This window comes from Pogonomyrmex barbatus, unplaced genomic scaffold (assembly GCF_055798465.1).
Source record: "Pogonomyrmex barbatus isolate J1 unplaced genomic scaffold, ASM5579846v1 scaffold2, whole genome shotgun sequence".
Taxonomy (NCBI): domain Eukaryota; kingdom Metazoa; phylum Arthropoda; class Insecta; order Hymenoptera; family Formicidae; genus Pogonomyrmex; species Pogonomyrmex barbatus.
In genome coordinates, this window is record NW_028297116.1 from 6,535,773 (window position 1) to 6,549,853 (window position 14,081).

General features: G+C 31.3%; 5 protein-coding genes across 9 annotated transcripts; 1 reads left to right on the forward strand and 4 right to left on the reverse strand.

Annotated features, from left to right (window-relative positions):
* Positions 1 to 174: 174 nt before the first annotated feature.
* Positions 175 to 1,755, reverse strand: ND-24 (NADH dehydrogenase ubiquinone). The gene is made up of 4 exons (XM_011649369.2): positions 1,572 to 1,755; positions 1,053 to 1,115; positions 509 to 967; positions 175 to 428 (listed from the first exon to the last, which is right to left on the reverse strand). The coding sequence occupies exons 1-4, from the start codon at positions 1,605 to 1,607 to the stop codon at positions 255 to 257; spliced, it is 732 nt and encodes a 243-aa protein (XP_011647671.2). The 5' UTR covers positions 1,608 to 1,755; the 3' UTR covers positions 175 to 254.
* Positions 1,756 to 2,302: 547 nt separating this feature from the next.
* Positions 2,303 to 12,097, forward strand: Sbat (LSMD1 domain-containing protein Sbat). The gene is made up of 3 exons (XM_089076037.1): positions 2,303 to 2,678; positions 3,096 to 3,363; positions 10,863 to 12,097. The coding sequence occupies exons 1-2, from the start codon at positions 2,604 to 2,606 to the stop codon at positions 3,339 to 3,341; spliced, it is 321 nt and encodes a 106-aa protein (XP_088932163.1). The 5' UTR covers positions 2,303 to 2,603; the 3' UTR covers positions 3,342 to 3,363; positions 10,863 to 12,097.
* Positions 3,808 to 6,535, reverse strand: LOC105433891 (uncharacterized). 3 transcript variants are annotated; one of them, XM_011649376.3, is made up of 5 exons: positions 5,397 to 6,535; positions 5,156 to 5,313; positions 4,880 to 5,082; positions 4,691 to 4,814; positions 3,808 to 4,176 (listed from the first exon to the last, which is right to left on the reverse strand). In XM_011649376.3, exons 2-5 carry the CDS (start codon positions 5,207 to 5,209, stop codon positions 3,946 to 3,948), a joined length of 612 nt encoding a protein of 203 aa, XP_011647678.1. In that variant the 5' UTR covers positions 5,210 to 5,313; positions 5,397 to 6,535; the 3' UTR covers positions 3,808 to 3,945. The 3 variants fall into 3 exon arrangements, with proteins under 3 accessions (XP_011647678.1, XP_011647679.1, XP_088932160.1); XM_011649377.3 differs by having other exon boundaries at positions 5,392 to 6,535; XM_089076034.1 differs by having other exon boundaries at positions 5,156 to 6,535.
* Grp170 (hypoxia up-regulated Grp170 co-chaperone protein) lies at positions 6,685 to 11,392 on the reverse strand. Of its 3 annotated transcripts, none has more exons than XM_089076033.1 (9): positions 11,250 to 11,392; positions 10,894 to 11,028; positions 9,761 to 10,721; positions 9,409 to 9,671; positions 9,177 to 9,310; positions 8,854 to 9,047; positions 7,939 to 8,230; positions 7,375 to 7,804; positions 6,685 to 7,268 (listed from the first exon to the last, which is right to left on the reverse strand). In XM_089076033.1, exons 2-9 carry the CDS (start codon positions 11,026 to 11,028, stop codon positions 6,891 to 6,893), a joined length of 2,787 nt encoding a protein of 928 aa, XP_088932159.1. In that variant the 5' UTR covers positions 11,250 to 11,392; the 3' UTR covers positions 6,685 to 6,890. The 3 variants fall into 3 exon arrangements, with proteins under 3 accessions (XP_088932159.1, XP_088932157.1, XP_088932158.1); XM_089076031.1 differs by having other exon boundaries at positions 8,809 to 9,047; XM_089076032.1 differs by having other exon boundaries at positions 8,809 to 9,047; positions 11,141 to 11,281.
* LOC105433866 (transmembrane protein 50A) lies at positions 12,091 to 13,754 on the reverse strand. The gene is made up of 4 exons (XM_089076035.1): positions 13,511 to 13,754; positions 13,152 to 13,258; positions 12,844 to 13,004; positions 12,091 to 12,684 (listed from the first exon to the last, which is right to left on the reverse strand). The coding sequence occupies exons 1-4, from the start codon at positions 13,607 to 13,609 to the stop codon at positions 12,578 to 12,580; spliced, it is 474 nt and encodes a 157-aa protein (XP_088932161.1). The 5' UTR covers positions 13,610 to 13,754; the 3' UTR covers positions 12,091 to 12,577.
* Between the last annotated feature and the right edge of the window lie 327 nt (positions 13,755 to 14,081).

A 14,081-nucleotide genomic window follows, 5' to 3' on the forward strand; every position in this document is an offset into this window, starting at 1 on the left:
TAATTACTTGATTTACTTCAATTTTTTTAATAAAAATGTAGCTATATTTATTGATGGAAAAATATATATTTCAAATTCAGAGATTTACTTGACATATAAAATTATTTTATACATAAAACAAATATAAAATTTTTAATATGTGCATGATTAGAATACAAAAATGTGTCAATGATATATAATCGATTATTCGGTTTATTAATAACTTTTTTTTACATTTTTTAATGGGTACTACAGTCCTATTAAAAACACATATTTTACAAATCCGACCTAATTCCAAATCCAGGACCTGGTGGTGGAGTAGTTAATGATGTTAATCCACCAGCAGGATCAGCTGCAAATCTCGGAGACTTTTGTGGACCTGGCGCAGGTCTCTCACCCTTCTTAAACGCATTTATTATAGCTGTCGCAGTTTCCGGAGTCAAATCTTCCTGCAAAAAAAAAAAGAATATAAGTATAGTGTTGTTTTCTAGGATTTAAATTTAATTCCTAAATAAATAAATATACGCACATAATAATCATCGTTTACTTGGAACATCGGAGCATTGGCGCAAGCGCCTAAACACTCCACCTCTGAAATGGTAAACAGCTTGTCTGCAGAAGTGCTGCCGATTTCGCAGTTTGTAGCCTTCGTCACGGCATTGACTATCGAGTCAGAATCTCTCAACCAACAAGGAGTACAGGTGCATATCTGTACATGATACTTGCCCATGGGCCTGCGATTGAACATTGTGTAGAATGTGGCTACTTCATACACTCTCATACGTGGCACCTCCAGTATCTCAGCAACTTTATGCATGGCAGAGATAGGCAACCAACCATGTTGCCGTTGAGCCAGATCTAACAGAGGTATCATAGCACCACGCTTATGGCCTTCAGGATAAATTGCAAGAAGTGCTTTAATACGCTTTTTATTTGCCTCATTGAACTCAAATGGTATATTAGGATTGTCATGCTCACTGTCTCTATGCTAAAATCAAAATGCCATGTCTCAATTAAATTTTTGTTTTTATTATTATAGTTATTTATTATTTTTTGTTATTATTGTTACATACTACAAACAGCTGATCCGACCCGCGATTCGCTGTTGTTTGAACTCCCCTTATGTTTCTTGGAGCCTATTGAGAACAAAATTAATCTTGAAGATAGGTCAAGTAATAAGTCAAATGACAAATGATGAATACAGAAACTAAAATAAGAATAAGAATAAAATAAGAATTATTTCACTTCTGAGCATACAAAAATTTTCTCCTTGCATTTGTTCTGCCTTTTATAAAATTTAATATGAAATTATTAGTAATAAAAATAAAAAAAATATATAGAAAAGATAAATGTAAAAGGAATTAAAGTAGAATTTTTCTTGAAGGCGTGTTTTACATTGTATAAAACGTGATTTTTTTCATAAAAATATCAAGCATAATTAATTTATGCTGAGAACAGGGTGTTTTATAAAATCGATACAAAATCGATATAAAATTGATCGATACAATTTCGAAGATTATGTAAGGCATTTGAGGTTAAAGCAGAGAAGTAAAATACAGCAAGTAGCAGATTCTCGAAGAGTGATTACTTACGAAGAGCCCGCAAGCTCGACGTACAGACGTCAACATGCCGAATGCAGCTGAATGACAGGCGTAACGTAACAAAATTCTCGCTCGCTTTCACAACAAACATCAATCAATTACTCTATACCATATTCGTGCAAGCTGTGACAACCAGTAGTGCTGCAGTTGTGTAGTCTGCAGATTGGCCAATTATAATTTAAAGATAAATTCTTTAGGGCTTCTTTCATCATAGGTCTGTTCTTTTCGATTGAACTTTTTGCATAGCTCATCTTTCTTTTCCTTCCAAGTTAGTGTCGGTCCACAATAGGTGATTTAAGCTTTAAGAAGTAAGAAATTGATCAATTATAATCGAATATGAAAAGAATAATCGATTATGATTGGTCAATTTCTTACTTAAAGTTAAATACTTACTGTGGACCGACACTTAGTGTCGGTCCACAATAGGTGATTTAAGCTTTAAGAAGTAAGAAATTGACCAATTATAATCGAATATGAAAAGAATACTCGACTATGATTAGTCAATTTCTTACGGCTTAAAGATTAAATACTTATTGTGGACCGACACTTAGAGAGAAAAAAAGAAAAGATGAATTGTGCAAGTTCAGCTGAAAAGAACAGACCTCTTTTCATTTAACTTAATTGACCGATTAGTCCAATGGAGATGACCAATCACATTTCTCGATAAATTTAATAAAAAATACGATTGATTAATTCCAATAGAATAATCGGTTGATTAAATTAATTAAAGATGGTGAAAAAGGTCTTATAATCACGTTCTTTATGGTACTAGATAGAGCATTCGGCAAAATTTTCTTTAATCTTTCGTCGTGACAGACCTAGAAAGAGAGAAATGTATAAACACGGATCTCTCTTTGTACTCTTTCATTGTACTCCTTTCTAATAGTCTTTATTCCAATGGTCCAGATAAATCGTCAGTGAAGAAATCAAAACAAATTTAAATCGAATTGCAGTTTTATTGAAGTGCAATTTGTCTGAGATTCGTCCTGACATCCGTAAGTAAGAATAAATGAAAGTGCGAATATGAGTGCGAGTATGAAGGAAACAGTGCATAATTTGAGCAATGTCGTAAATAACGAACACATCCACGGAAATGAGGTAAGATTTTATAGTAAGATTTACAGAAGCGATGCTCCTCTCTTCCTCTTTATTTATCTTTCTAATTTCTTACAGCAATTCCTGTTTGTAAAATATGTTATTTCTTTTATGAGAAAACTTTGGACAATTTTTCTTTTTTTTTTATTTCTGAAATTTTCAATTTTTATTATGCCCTTAGGTTATGTTGTGCACAAATTAAATTTGTTTAATCGACCTGATGTTATTGAAACAATTCTAATAAATATTCATATGAACATATGTTTTCTTTAAATATAAATATCTTGCATTCGTCGAGTAATTTCTACAAGTTACAAATATATAGTAAAAAAAAAGAATTGCTGAAGTTTAATATTAAAATAGAAGATAAATGTTTATTGTCCTCTTGAGAAACATTACCTTCTGCTTGTATAATTGCAGCAAGCAGTCATATCTGAAGAATCGCCAGCCAAGCAAAAATTAAGAAGCTGGCTGAACCGACATCTGCGTATTGAGATGACTGATGGAAGGGTGCTAAGAGGCGCGTTTCTTTGTACGGATCGTGATGCCAATGTCATTTTAGGCTCGTGTACTGAATATCTATCCACAGAGCATACGGAAGCAAGAGTTTTAGGTTTGGTGATGGTACCCGGTCGACATATTGTTTCAATACATTTAGATGTTTGAAGCGATGTCTCTTCACAAGTCTGTAAATACTATCTCCATTATATTTATTTATTATACTGACATGTGCGTTATATGTTGGACATTATATAAACATAGTAACATTTGCCTTGTATATTTTGAAAATTTAAGTTTCGTGATGTATATAAGTGGAAAATGAAAAATATAAATCTTGTTAATTATTGATATCCAGCACATATATTGGACATTTTATATTATACTTTATCACGATTTTATTAAAACATGTTTAAAAAGAAAAATATAAACATTTTTGCAACAATCCTCTGAGTGTAGTGAAACATACTTTTCTCACTAAATTTTTATTAGAAACATGTTATAAATTCTGGATAATAAGAGAAATACATGAGAATAAATAATTGTTATAGAAAAAACATGAACGAGCATTTTTTTAAATAGAAAATATCATATAATTGAATAAGATTTGATTTGACAATAATATATATAAAAATGAATATAAAAAAATTGTTTATTAACATATTGTTAACATGTTTATATACATAAATCTATCACAATAATGCAAATTATTTCTAACTTCTTTTATAAGACAAAAAGAACCTCGAAAATGTAATTCTTTTTCTAGAAAAGTTTATTGTTTTTTCTCAGTTATTTTCTTATTGCCTTTAATGCACTGTTCCTGTATATGCCAGTATGTTCGTTCTAACTCTAGATTGCTATCAATCTCCATTTTCACTCTCTTCAATGCATCCTCTATCCTCTGTTGAAGTGTGCTAGTCAAACTATCCATCCCGCACATGTAACTTAGTTCTGCGCTGGTTACTGCCATTTTGTGTACATAGTCCATGTAGGTGGCAAAGCGCTAATTAAAAAAGTATAATTATAATTCCTATAACATCTACTTTTTATTTTATATGTGCATGCTTTCATTAAGTTGTACAATATCATTTAGATTCTATACCAGGATTTTTTAACCAATATGCTGCAAAAATTTTAGAAATAAAGAAGAGAATAAAGCATAAAATTAAAAATATTTTTAAAATTATGAAGATTACTTAAATATTAATTTACTCTTATAATTAATTATATTAATTTACTCTTATTTTAATTAAAATATCGCAATAAAATTATTTTTAAAACAAAATATAAAATAAAAACTTTAAGATTTTACTTCTTATATATTAATGTTGTGTTAGCAGTATCTGATATGCTACGAAAGATTTGACTCATGTTTAATGTTTTGCGAATCGGAAAAGATTGAAAGATGTTATTCTATACCATAAAATAATAAATAACTTTTGGTTTGTGTTGTTTAGTGAGTAATATTATTAAATATTACATCAAACAAGAATTAATATTTTTTAATTCTTTGTTACCATAATCTCTTGTTTCTTATCTTGCATTTTATTCCGTATCTCTACGATCAAATCCCAGTGTGCATCATTCACATTACGGATTAGAGTTTCTTCAAGAAGAGAAATGAGTTCGTTCAATAATGTTCTAGAAAATTACTTAATTAATGATAAATATTATGAGTGACAAAAACATCATAGACTATTATTTACCTATATGTAACACTTAGATCTATTATAGCCATATAAGTAACAGTCAATGCCTGAGTTGCACTGTTGACAGTATTCAATGCAGATTGTTTTATCATGTATTCATGAGTTAGTTTTTTTATATCCGGTGGGTCTAGATTTAACCTATCATTTTCGTTAGGCTTATCAAACGAAGTACAATGTGCAAATAATATACCTGATGTGTACTGGAAACACATTGGTTTTTTTTAACGAAATTAAAAATAGAAAATGAAATAGTGAATAATGCTGAATTCTCACCATCGCAGGATATATATTTTCCCATAATTTTCCAAGAATTCGACGCATCGCCATAATGTAATTAATACAGTCAAACTATGTTTTTTTGTATTCAGGATTGATGATTTTTTGCAACTTGTCTATTCTTAATTCTCATTTAAAGTCTTCATTTATAAATTCTATAATTTAACATAAATAAAAGTTCAGAAACAAAACTTTAGAAGCCAATGAAAAACAGACGATACTATATATATAACCTCACTTGTAGAGTCAGCTGATAACACAAAACATAAAATGGATCACAAGAATTAAGGATACGTTTCTTGCCGTATACGTATAATCGTGCATCATTTATTCTTGTTTAATATGTGAATAATAAGGATAAACGATACATCACGCGTATCACGTAAGAAAAGAAACTTCTTAATATTAAAAATAAAAATGTTGAAAAAAATAGAGAAATTCTTAGTTATAATCAAGTTTTTTTCCATATCATACATACATATATAATACACACACACACACACACACACACACACACACACACACACACACACACACACACACACACACACACATCATACATACATACATACATACATACATACATATGGAAAAATTTTATATTTTTAAATTATCACAGAAATTTTTCAAATATTTCTAAAAGAAGAATAAACGATGACAATATATTTTGTCTTCTATTTTTATTTCAATAATATATCTCTCTTTCAAATTAATAAATATTACGAATAACATTAAAAATTACAACTATTTTTATTGGAATGATAAAAATTTTTTGAATCTTCAAATGCCTATCTGGCAGTAGAATAATATTATGCATAATTTTTGTTATTAGAGAATTCATCTAAATATTAATTTAAAAAAACGATCTTATCATGATACCCAAAGAATTGACTTTTTTTCTATTCAACATAACATAAATTGTTATATATTTACAATATAATCAGCAGTCTAATTTCGTGAAGAAATAGGTATGTATTAGAATATCTAAATGTCTCATTTTTTTATGTGATATCATTATGAATAACAAAAAAAGAAATATTTATATGAACTTTTCTTTATAAAAGAAATGATACAAATCAATGTAACGTACCTAGGAAATGAGATAATTCATTCAAAACTACTAATGTACATCTATGGAAAATCTACATGAAAAGACTCATTCTCTAAAAGATATGCAAGAATTATTTTATGAACAAAGATTATTTTATATATATATCCTTATCATTCGTGTTTTTACAAGCAATAATATGCTTTATACTGCAATTTTATGTAGTGTGATGATACATAATAAAAGATACACTTGCAGTAAGAGCATCTTACATGTAAAGTCACAAATTTATGTTCTAAATACTTGAGATAAATTCTCTCACAGAACTGGCCTATGTGTGTCCGTTATCAAATAAATCAATTGTTGGGATCTGTTATTGGTTGACACTTGTATAACATAATTATTGCAAACAATTTTTAAGATTGGTACTTTAGTAATGATTTTTTCTCGTTTGCAATGAATGAATGAAGAAATCGTATCCTGGTATAAATACATATTATTAATTAAATGGAACAGTTTGTATTCACATTCGCAGAATAACTTATTCAACCACAGCAACACATAAAAAATTTCTGCTTTGATTTTAAATGCATCCGACGAAAATAATCTACAAAAATTGCCTAAATCGACGATTGTATCGTCGATGGATATAACAGAGAATCACACTCTTAAATAAATTATTTCTTATAATTCGTTATGATTTTTTTCTTCGTTATTTAATTGTTCTTTGTTTTCTGGTAAAAATAACGGATCTTGTGTGGTATCCGTTGTTTCTAATATCGGTTGTTCTTCTTGTTGTTCTACATCAGGTGTAGACTTCTCTTTTTCGGTATCGGAATCAGCTATGGATTCTTCATTTTCCTCTATCGTGTGCTCGGCTTTATTATCTGTTTGATTCGCTGCAGCTTCTTGCTTCGGTTTCCAAATTTTTACTTTATTCAAAAGATATTTAATTTCTCTGTCGAGTAACTCCATTTTATTCGCGATATGACGAACTTTGTATTTTACTGGTATATTCAGCGGTGCATCTTCGAAATATTTTAAAACTGTTTCGTAATAATCCTGAAAAAAGAATATTATTTTTCATATAATAATAACATTAATAAACGTACAATGTATCATTATTAATTTGAGATCGCTTTAAATATCATTAAAGTTAAATCGCTACCTGCGTCTCATTAATTGCTTTCTCTAACGTTTCAATTTCAACAGACGTAATAACTTCACTCGTTGCACTTAAGTTACGCATATTATCCAAGAACAATCTACTGCCTTGAAGTAACGAAACCATTCCATTCAGAACTTCTGGACGATCTCGATATTCAGAGACTCTCTCATAGATGTCATTGGTTAATTTTTGTAGTTCTATCAATTTCTCTTCATATACTTCTGCGGTGGTGGTAAATCCATCCTCATACAACCACTCGGAGATCTCGGCGCATGCTTTCCGAATCTCTTCGATCTCCTTCTCGGTAGCTGCATCCGAAAATTCCTTGGAATCGAATTTCTGCTGCGCATCAATTACATACGACTCAAGATTGTTTAACGCGGTCTCACGGCGTGCTTTCTCCGAATCATGCACATCTAATCGATGTATCCTAAACAAAAAAAGAATGTTTCATTAAAATAGAGAGTTTATAGTAAAGCGATATTAATAAAATTTAAATCAGAATATATATTGAAAATATAGAAATAATTATTTCACACTGTGTATTAATATATTTTTACTTACTTGTCTCGAGATTCGGTAAGTTTCTCACCAGACAAGATCTGTGATCCTAGTTTAGCCTCTTTTGAACTAATAGGTTCCTTAATCTGAATGATTGTGGACTTCTTTTCTTTTTCTGTCTTCTCAGTTTTATTTGCAACTTTGTCTTCATTCCCTTTTGTCTCGCTCTTCTTTTTTTCTTTCTCTTCTGACTCTTTTGTTGATTCTGGATATTCTGGTTCTTCATGTACTGGTTTTATATCCTCTTTCGGTGCCTCCTCCGTCTTCTCTGCTGTTTCTTTCTCTAAAGAGGAGCCTGAAAAATTAAAACTTCAATATTTAATATGCTTTTCTCTATACACATTAAGATAACAGATAATTAGGGCCTAGAATTTTATGTCCTTGATAATATGAAATGCATAGACTTTTATCTCAAATAATGTTTAAAGGAATAACGCACACTCCATGCATGAAAAATATTGCAGGAACTGTCCAATTAATATAAATTATTCTATTGACATATAAGCTTTGAAAATTTGTATTATTGTAAGAATGCGCATTTATAATTGTCAACGACAATAAAATCTGAGTCCTATTTAACAATAAAATTGTTCTCATATTAAAAGCATCTACATTTCTTTTTTTCATATATCTCTTGATAAAAATGCTTGCAAAAAATGATTCAAAACGTAACATGAAATAATTTGTACATTTTTTTCATTATGATAATACAACTTTTTCTTTTCTTAAGATACAAGACAGTTCTTCAATATATACAAATAAGATATAAAGAAGAACCAACATATATATAGTGCAAATATTGTCTAAACAGAGAGATTTGTACATGCAACAAAAACAAATAACATCATTTTTTGCACTGCCTTCGGCACAAACCTGCAAAGAATTTACTAATAGTTGAACCAAGTATTGAGAAAGTACCCTCTTCCTCATCAACGACAGTACTCGATTTTTCGGAAACTAATTCTACAGTCAATAAATTCAGTATGCCACTATCGTCTATATTAAAGTGCACTTTGATTCCTTTACTTTCGGCGCCTTCCTTAGCATGCTTTTCTAATGCTTCAGCTACGCCATTCAGTGATATATTAGATATATGTAAATCACCAATAGAACTGTAAAAATTCAAATTCAAATTGTAATTTTAGAGATAACAAATTTTGGTATTTAAAATGTGATATGTTAATTTGTTTCCAATTGTTTAATCAACTACTACAAATATATAAATAATTACAGATACTTACGTTACCTCACTAGCAGGTAAATAATCCAATTCAGCATAATTGACATGAAAATCAAAATCATTCGTATGCTTATTGAATGTAATAATTTTCTTTTGCGGAAAAGGATTCATTCTACCAAATAATGTTTTTTTTACCTGTATATAAAAATAAATTTTGGAAAAAAATATACCTCTTTAATATCAAGAATTAAAATATATAAAAAACAATTATATGTAATTACATAACATTTTACCTGTCTCACTTTGTCATCAATAGCTCTTTCAAAAGTGATTTGAATTGGAAACAATAAAGCATCTTTCGTGACAAATTTCTTGACCTTGAAACCTTGACTAAGATCAGCTGCTTTGTACGCAGCCCCTAAAGCAGCTGCCTCATCTGTATTTACATTTTTTGATAATTCTGTTTTTACATATTGAGACAATGTTTCCTGTACCTTTGGCATGCGAGTACCTGCTCCGACCAATACAACATGCGATATGACATCCATTGTCAAACCTGAAACACGTTTAGCATGTATATGTTTAAATATATATTTGCAAAAATTATAATCATGTTTTATTTGTAAAAAAAAGATAGTCTAGTACCTGAAGTATCCAATGCAATCTTCACAGGATTCGCTACACGATTGAACAAATCAGCACATATCTCTTCCAACTTTTCTCTCGTGACTTGCAATTTAAAGTCAATATCATCTATCAGACTTTCTATCTGAGCAAAATGATCTGCATTGGCACTAAGTACAGTTTTGACGCGTCCAGCTTCTTTAAAAAGCTTTGCCATTGCTCTCGGATTCTTGAATACCGAATTCGGTGTTTTTTTAAGAGCATCAAATTCTTGTGCTAAATAATGCTGCAGTCTGATTTGCATTTCTAGTCCGCCGAGCGTACGATCATATCCCACGCCTAGTACAGTTACGTGAGGATTCGTTTCGAGAAAACCCCTTTCTTTCGTTTTTACATTTTGATAACTGACAACTATCGCGGTCGTGCTACTAGCTCCCATGTCATAAAACATGATGTAATGCGCGGAATCATTTATCTCCGTTCTACCAAACACACCGTAGTTTAGAGCAACTGCGGTGTAATCGTTTATGAGCTGCAGTACTTTCAACCCGGCAAGTTCCGCCGACTGAACCAAGGCTCTCCTTTCGGCCTGATTGAAAAATCCCGGCACAGTGATGACGGCTTCATTGATCTTTTGATGGGCGGAAGCTTCTGCAATCTCTTTGCCTTTGTGCAATATTTGTGCTAGTAACTCCTCTGGAGTATATGTCGTGTTTTCGTTTAATCTAAACGCTACAGTTTTTCTGTCATCATCAGCAACGATATCATAGTAAGGAAATCTTTTTCGGTAGAGTTGTACTATTGGATTGTCTATAGGTTTTCCTAAAAGATCTAGGATGTAGAAGAAGGTGTTCTGGGGAAATCTCACTCCAATTACTTGAGCATCTTCACCAAATGACCTCTCCCCATCTCTGAATGCGATCGCGACTGGCGTTTTTCTCTTAGACTCCTTATTTAAAGCTATTTCCATAGGAACACCAGGCTGTGGAACAAAACAAAACAAGACATCATATAAGAAAAATATAATTAAATTTTCAAATATATAGAAATCATATCAAAATACACTTGATTAATAATGTTTTCTAATGCAAAACTGTCAGTCTGAAAAGTTTGTTTGATACAGATTCGCTATAACAAGCAGTCTAACAACATACCGAGACGATGGCGACCTTCATCCATTCGCTACCAAGGTCAATGCTCATAACGGCAATTTCTTCGCTGACGCCGATGAAGGTGGCGATTATGAACAAGGCTAACGATATCGACATGCTTCTCTGCGAAAATTCCATCTGGAAACAGATTTGAGATGTGACACATCAGGAAGAATCAGGCGGAAGAATTCGAGCGGGTCCGTACACGTGTATGTACACTGCGCTAGATCGTGGTACAGGATATACATACTGGTTTGACCCGGACTCTAGTTGTCAAACTTGGTTATGAATACCGGCGACGTGAGATACGTCGCAATCAGCAAAAACGTTAACTCCTAGACGAATTGACGCGCACTCACCTTGTGCTCGCGTTTACCGACGACACGTACGTTACTCGAGTGGGGCGGCTCTCAGCTGTACATTCAGAACGCACGCTCGCGCATCGCAATCTCCTTTTAAATCAACAAAAATCCAAGCGTGACACTCTCCACTGTGACACTCTGCCTCGAGGTCCGTGCCGCGGAGCACCATGTGTTGGTGTGGCACATGGCGATTGGCGGAGCACATCGGCAGGCTATTGGTCCGCGTTGGCAAATCGAGACCAATTGCATCGTCGTAGTTTGCGCGATGACACCAATACCACCCAATACTCTGACAGCCAATTCCCGAGCCTTGTTTCCACGATGCTTAAAGCCAATTCATCGAACGCACATAAAATTCGCAAATAAAATTCGCGAAAAAATGGCAAGTTCAAAAGTTTAAAATAAAGAACATATCTCATCATTATTTACATGTATTAATTAGTTATAAATAGATAATATTTAGAGATGAAAACCTCACTATTTATCTAATGAATGAAATATTCAAAGTCAACATTCACAATCAAAAATCATGTGACAAATGAAATATTAACTTATTAAATATTAAATAATTAATAGCAATTTTAATTTGATAATTAATTCTGTTGACAGAATTATTTCGTTTCTAATTACACAATTTAATGTCTACAACCTGATCTCTCTTTTCATGTATCAATTTTATAAAAAATAACAAAAAGTCAATAATTCTATTCAGACTATCAAGTACTGCCATTTAGTCGATTGGAGTTTGGCCAGTCAACTTGCGTATATTCGCTTTGTAAGATTATAGATATGTTAAATAGAGAAAATGATTTATTTTGATCAAATAAAACTCAATAAATTTTTAACTATGTTTCTAGTTCATTTATTTAACTTTGATATCAGACATTTGTAATTATCTTCTTTATAAAATACAAAATACAAGAATACTAACAAAATGAAGAAAAAGATATAAATATGGAATTCATGCAGAGATCGAAAAAGTTACAATTTAAAGTTAAGATGCGATTTAAAATTATTAACATAAGTAACATATAATTCTATCACATAAAAGATATAGTCTCCTTACACATCTGTTGAGTAAATCTCATATATATATATATTTGTAACTTGTAATCGCTATCGCATTTTCACAATTCCGATGAATATAAATAAGAATTATGCGTACAAAAACGTTTATGATATAATTCGACGTTGCTGCAAATCAAATTGAATGTTTGAAGCTATATAGGGTGTTGATGCCATAGAGTTCCCTTAATTGAGCTTCGCCTGATGCTTGATTTGACTATGCAATAACAAAAATATTTTTCATCAACAGCACACGTCTATTAACCCCATTGATCCTCAGATCGACCAAACTTATATGTGAGCGAACCCAGAAAAATAAATATATTCTGCAGGAATAACCCCACACCTGGCCAATGATGTGCTGCGCCTATACAGAGATAAAATAATATATATTTTATATTTATGTGTATGTGTATGTGTATGTGTATGTGTATATATATATATATATATATATATATATATATATATATATATATATATACATACACATATACACATACGTAGGCTCAATTCTTTTTAAAGATACCTGTAGCAACAAAGTTGGCAAATAATATCCAACAAGCTGCTATTACCGCTGCAAATCCCATAACAAATCCAATAAATAGCCAACTCCGCGCACCTCTTGCTCCTAAACAGCCACCATTATAAGCTTCTCCTCTTATTTGTGCATTTGTTACTGAATTAACCCTAAGAATATTGTTTTCTAAATTAATTACAATTTTAACAAGACTATTATTAAGAGTTCTACATATCCTCTGCTGATTAATAATATATTTTATTTTATTTTATACAGAATATATATATGGTATTGATAATACCATCAATGTTACTTACATAAAAAGTGATATGGTACCAAATACTCCACAAACATGATACGCATTTACCATTTCATTTGGATATTTTGCATGCGCATCTATTATGAACCACCATCCTACAAAAAACTAAAACAATATTTCAGTCAGTTCAAAATTTTGCACTTTCCTTATGAAAAAGAGAGTATCATTAAAAACACATAATTTTTGTATGAAGCAAACATTTATAATATTTAAAGAAAAATTAAAAGAAAAAAAAGTGAAGAGAGAAAATATTAAAGAAATTATTAAAAACTTATTAAGAAAATAGCGTTTGTCGATAATGTTATGGTTCATTTATATATTTCACGACGCATTGTGGAGGCTTGTGTATGGATTTACCAAGGTGCCTGCGAGCATCGAGACGAGGGCATTCCTCTTCTCGCCGCCCTCGAACCAGACGCAGGACGGCATCTGCATATTTTCGAAACAGGACGTCATTCTCCTCCGCGACGCGCAGAGTTCTTGTCGAAAATTCGAGGATGCTAAATTTCCGCGAGTGTGGAGATAGCTAACCTTATAAACGATGACAGATATCAGATATCAACATATACAACATATATAATATAGGCTGGGTTCGTAAAGCGCATATGCGCGCATTTTGTTATGGTATACGTGACATAAACTATAGATAAATGCGCGCATATGCGCTTTACGGAATCCAGCCATAGTGCACTGAGAAACGTAGATATCGGTGATGTCACAGCCATTTTTTATTGGTCCGCCATTTTTTAACAATTCCCGCCTGTATTCGAATACTTATATTTGTGTTACTTTTTTAATTTAAATAATTAAAACAATTAAATAATTAAAATAAGTAATTAAATAATTAAAACAATTAAATAATTAAAATAAGTAATTAAATAGTTAAAATAATTAGAGAATAAACATTTTAAAGATATTGACAAATAGA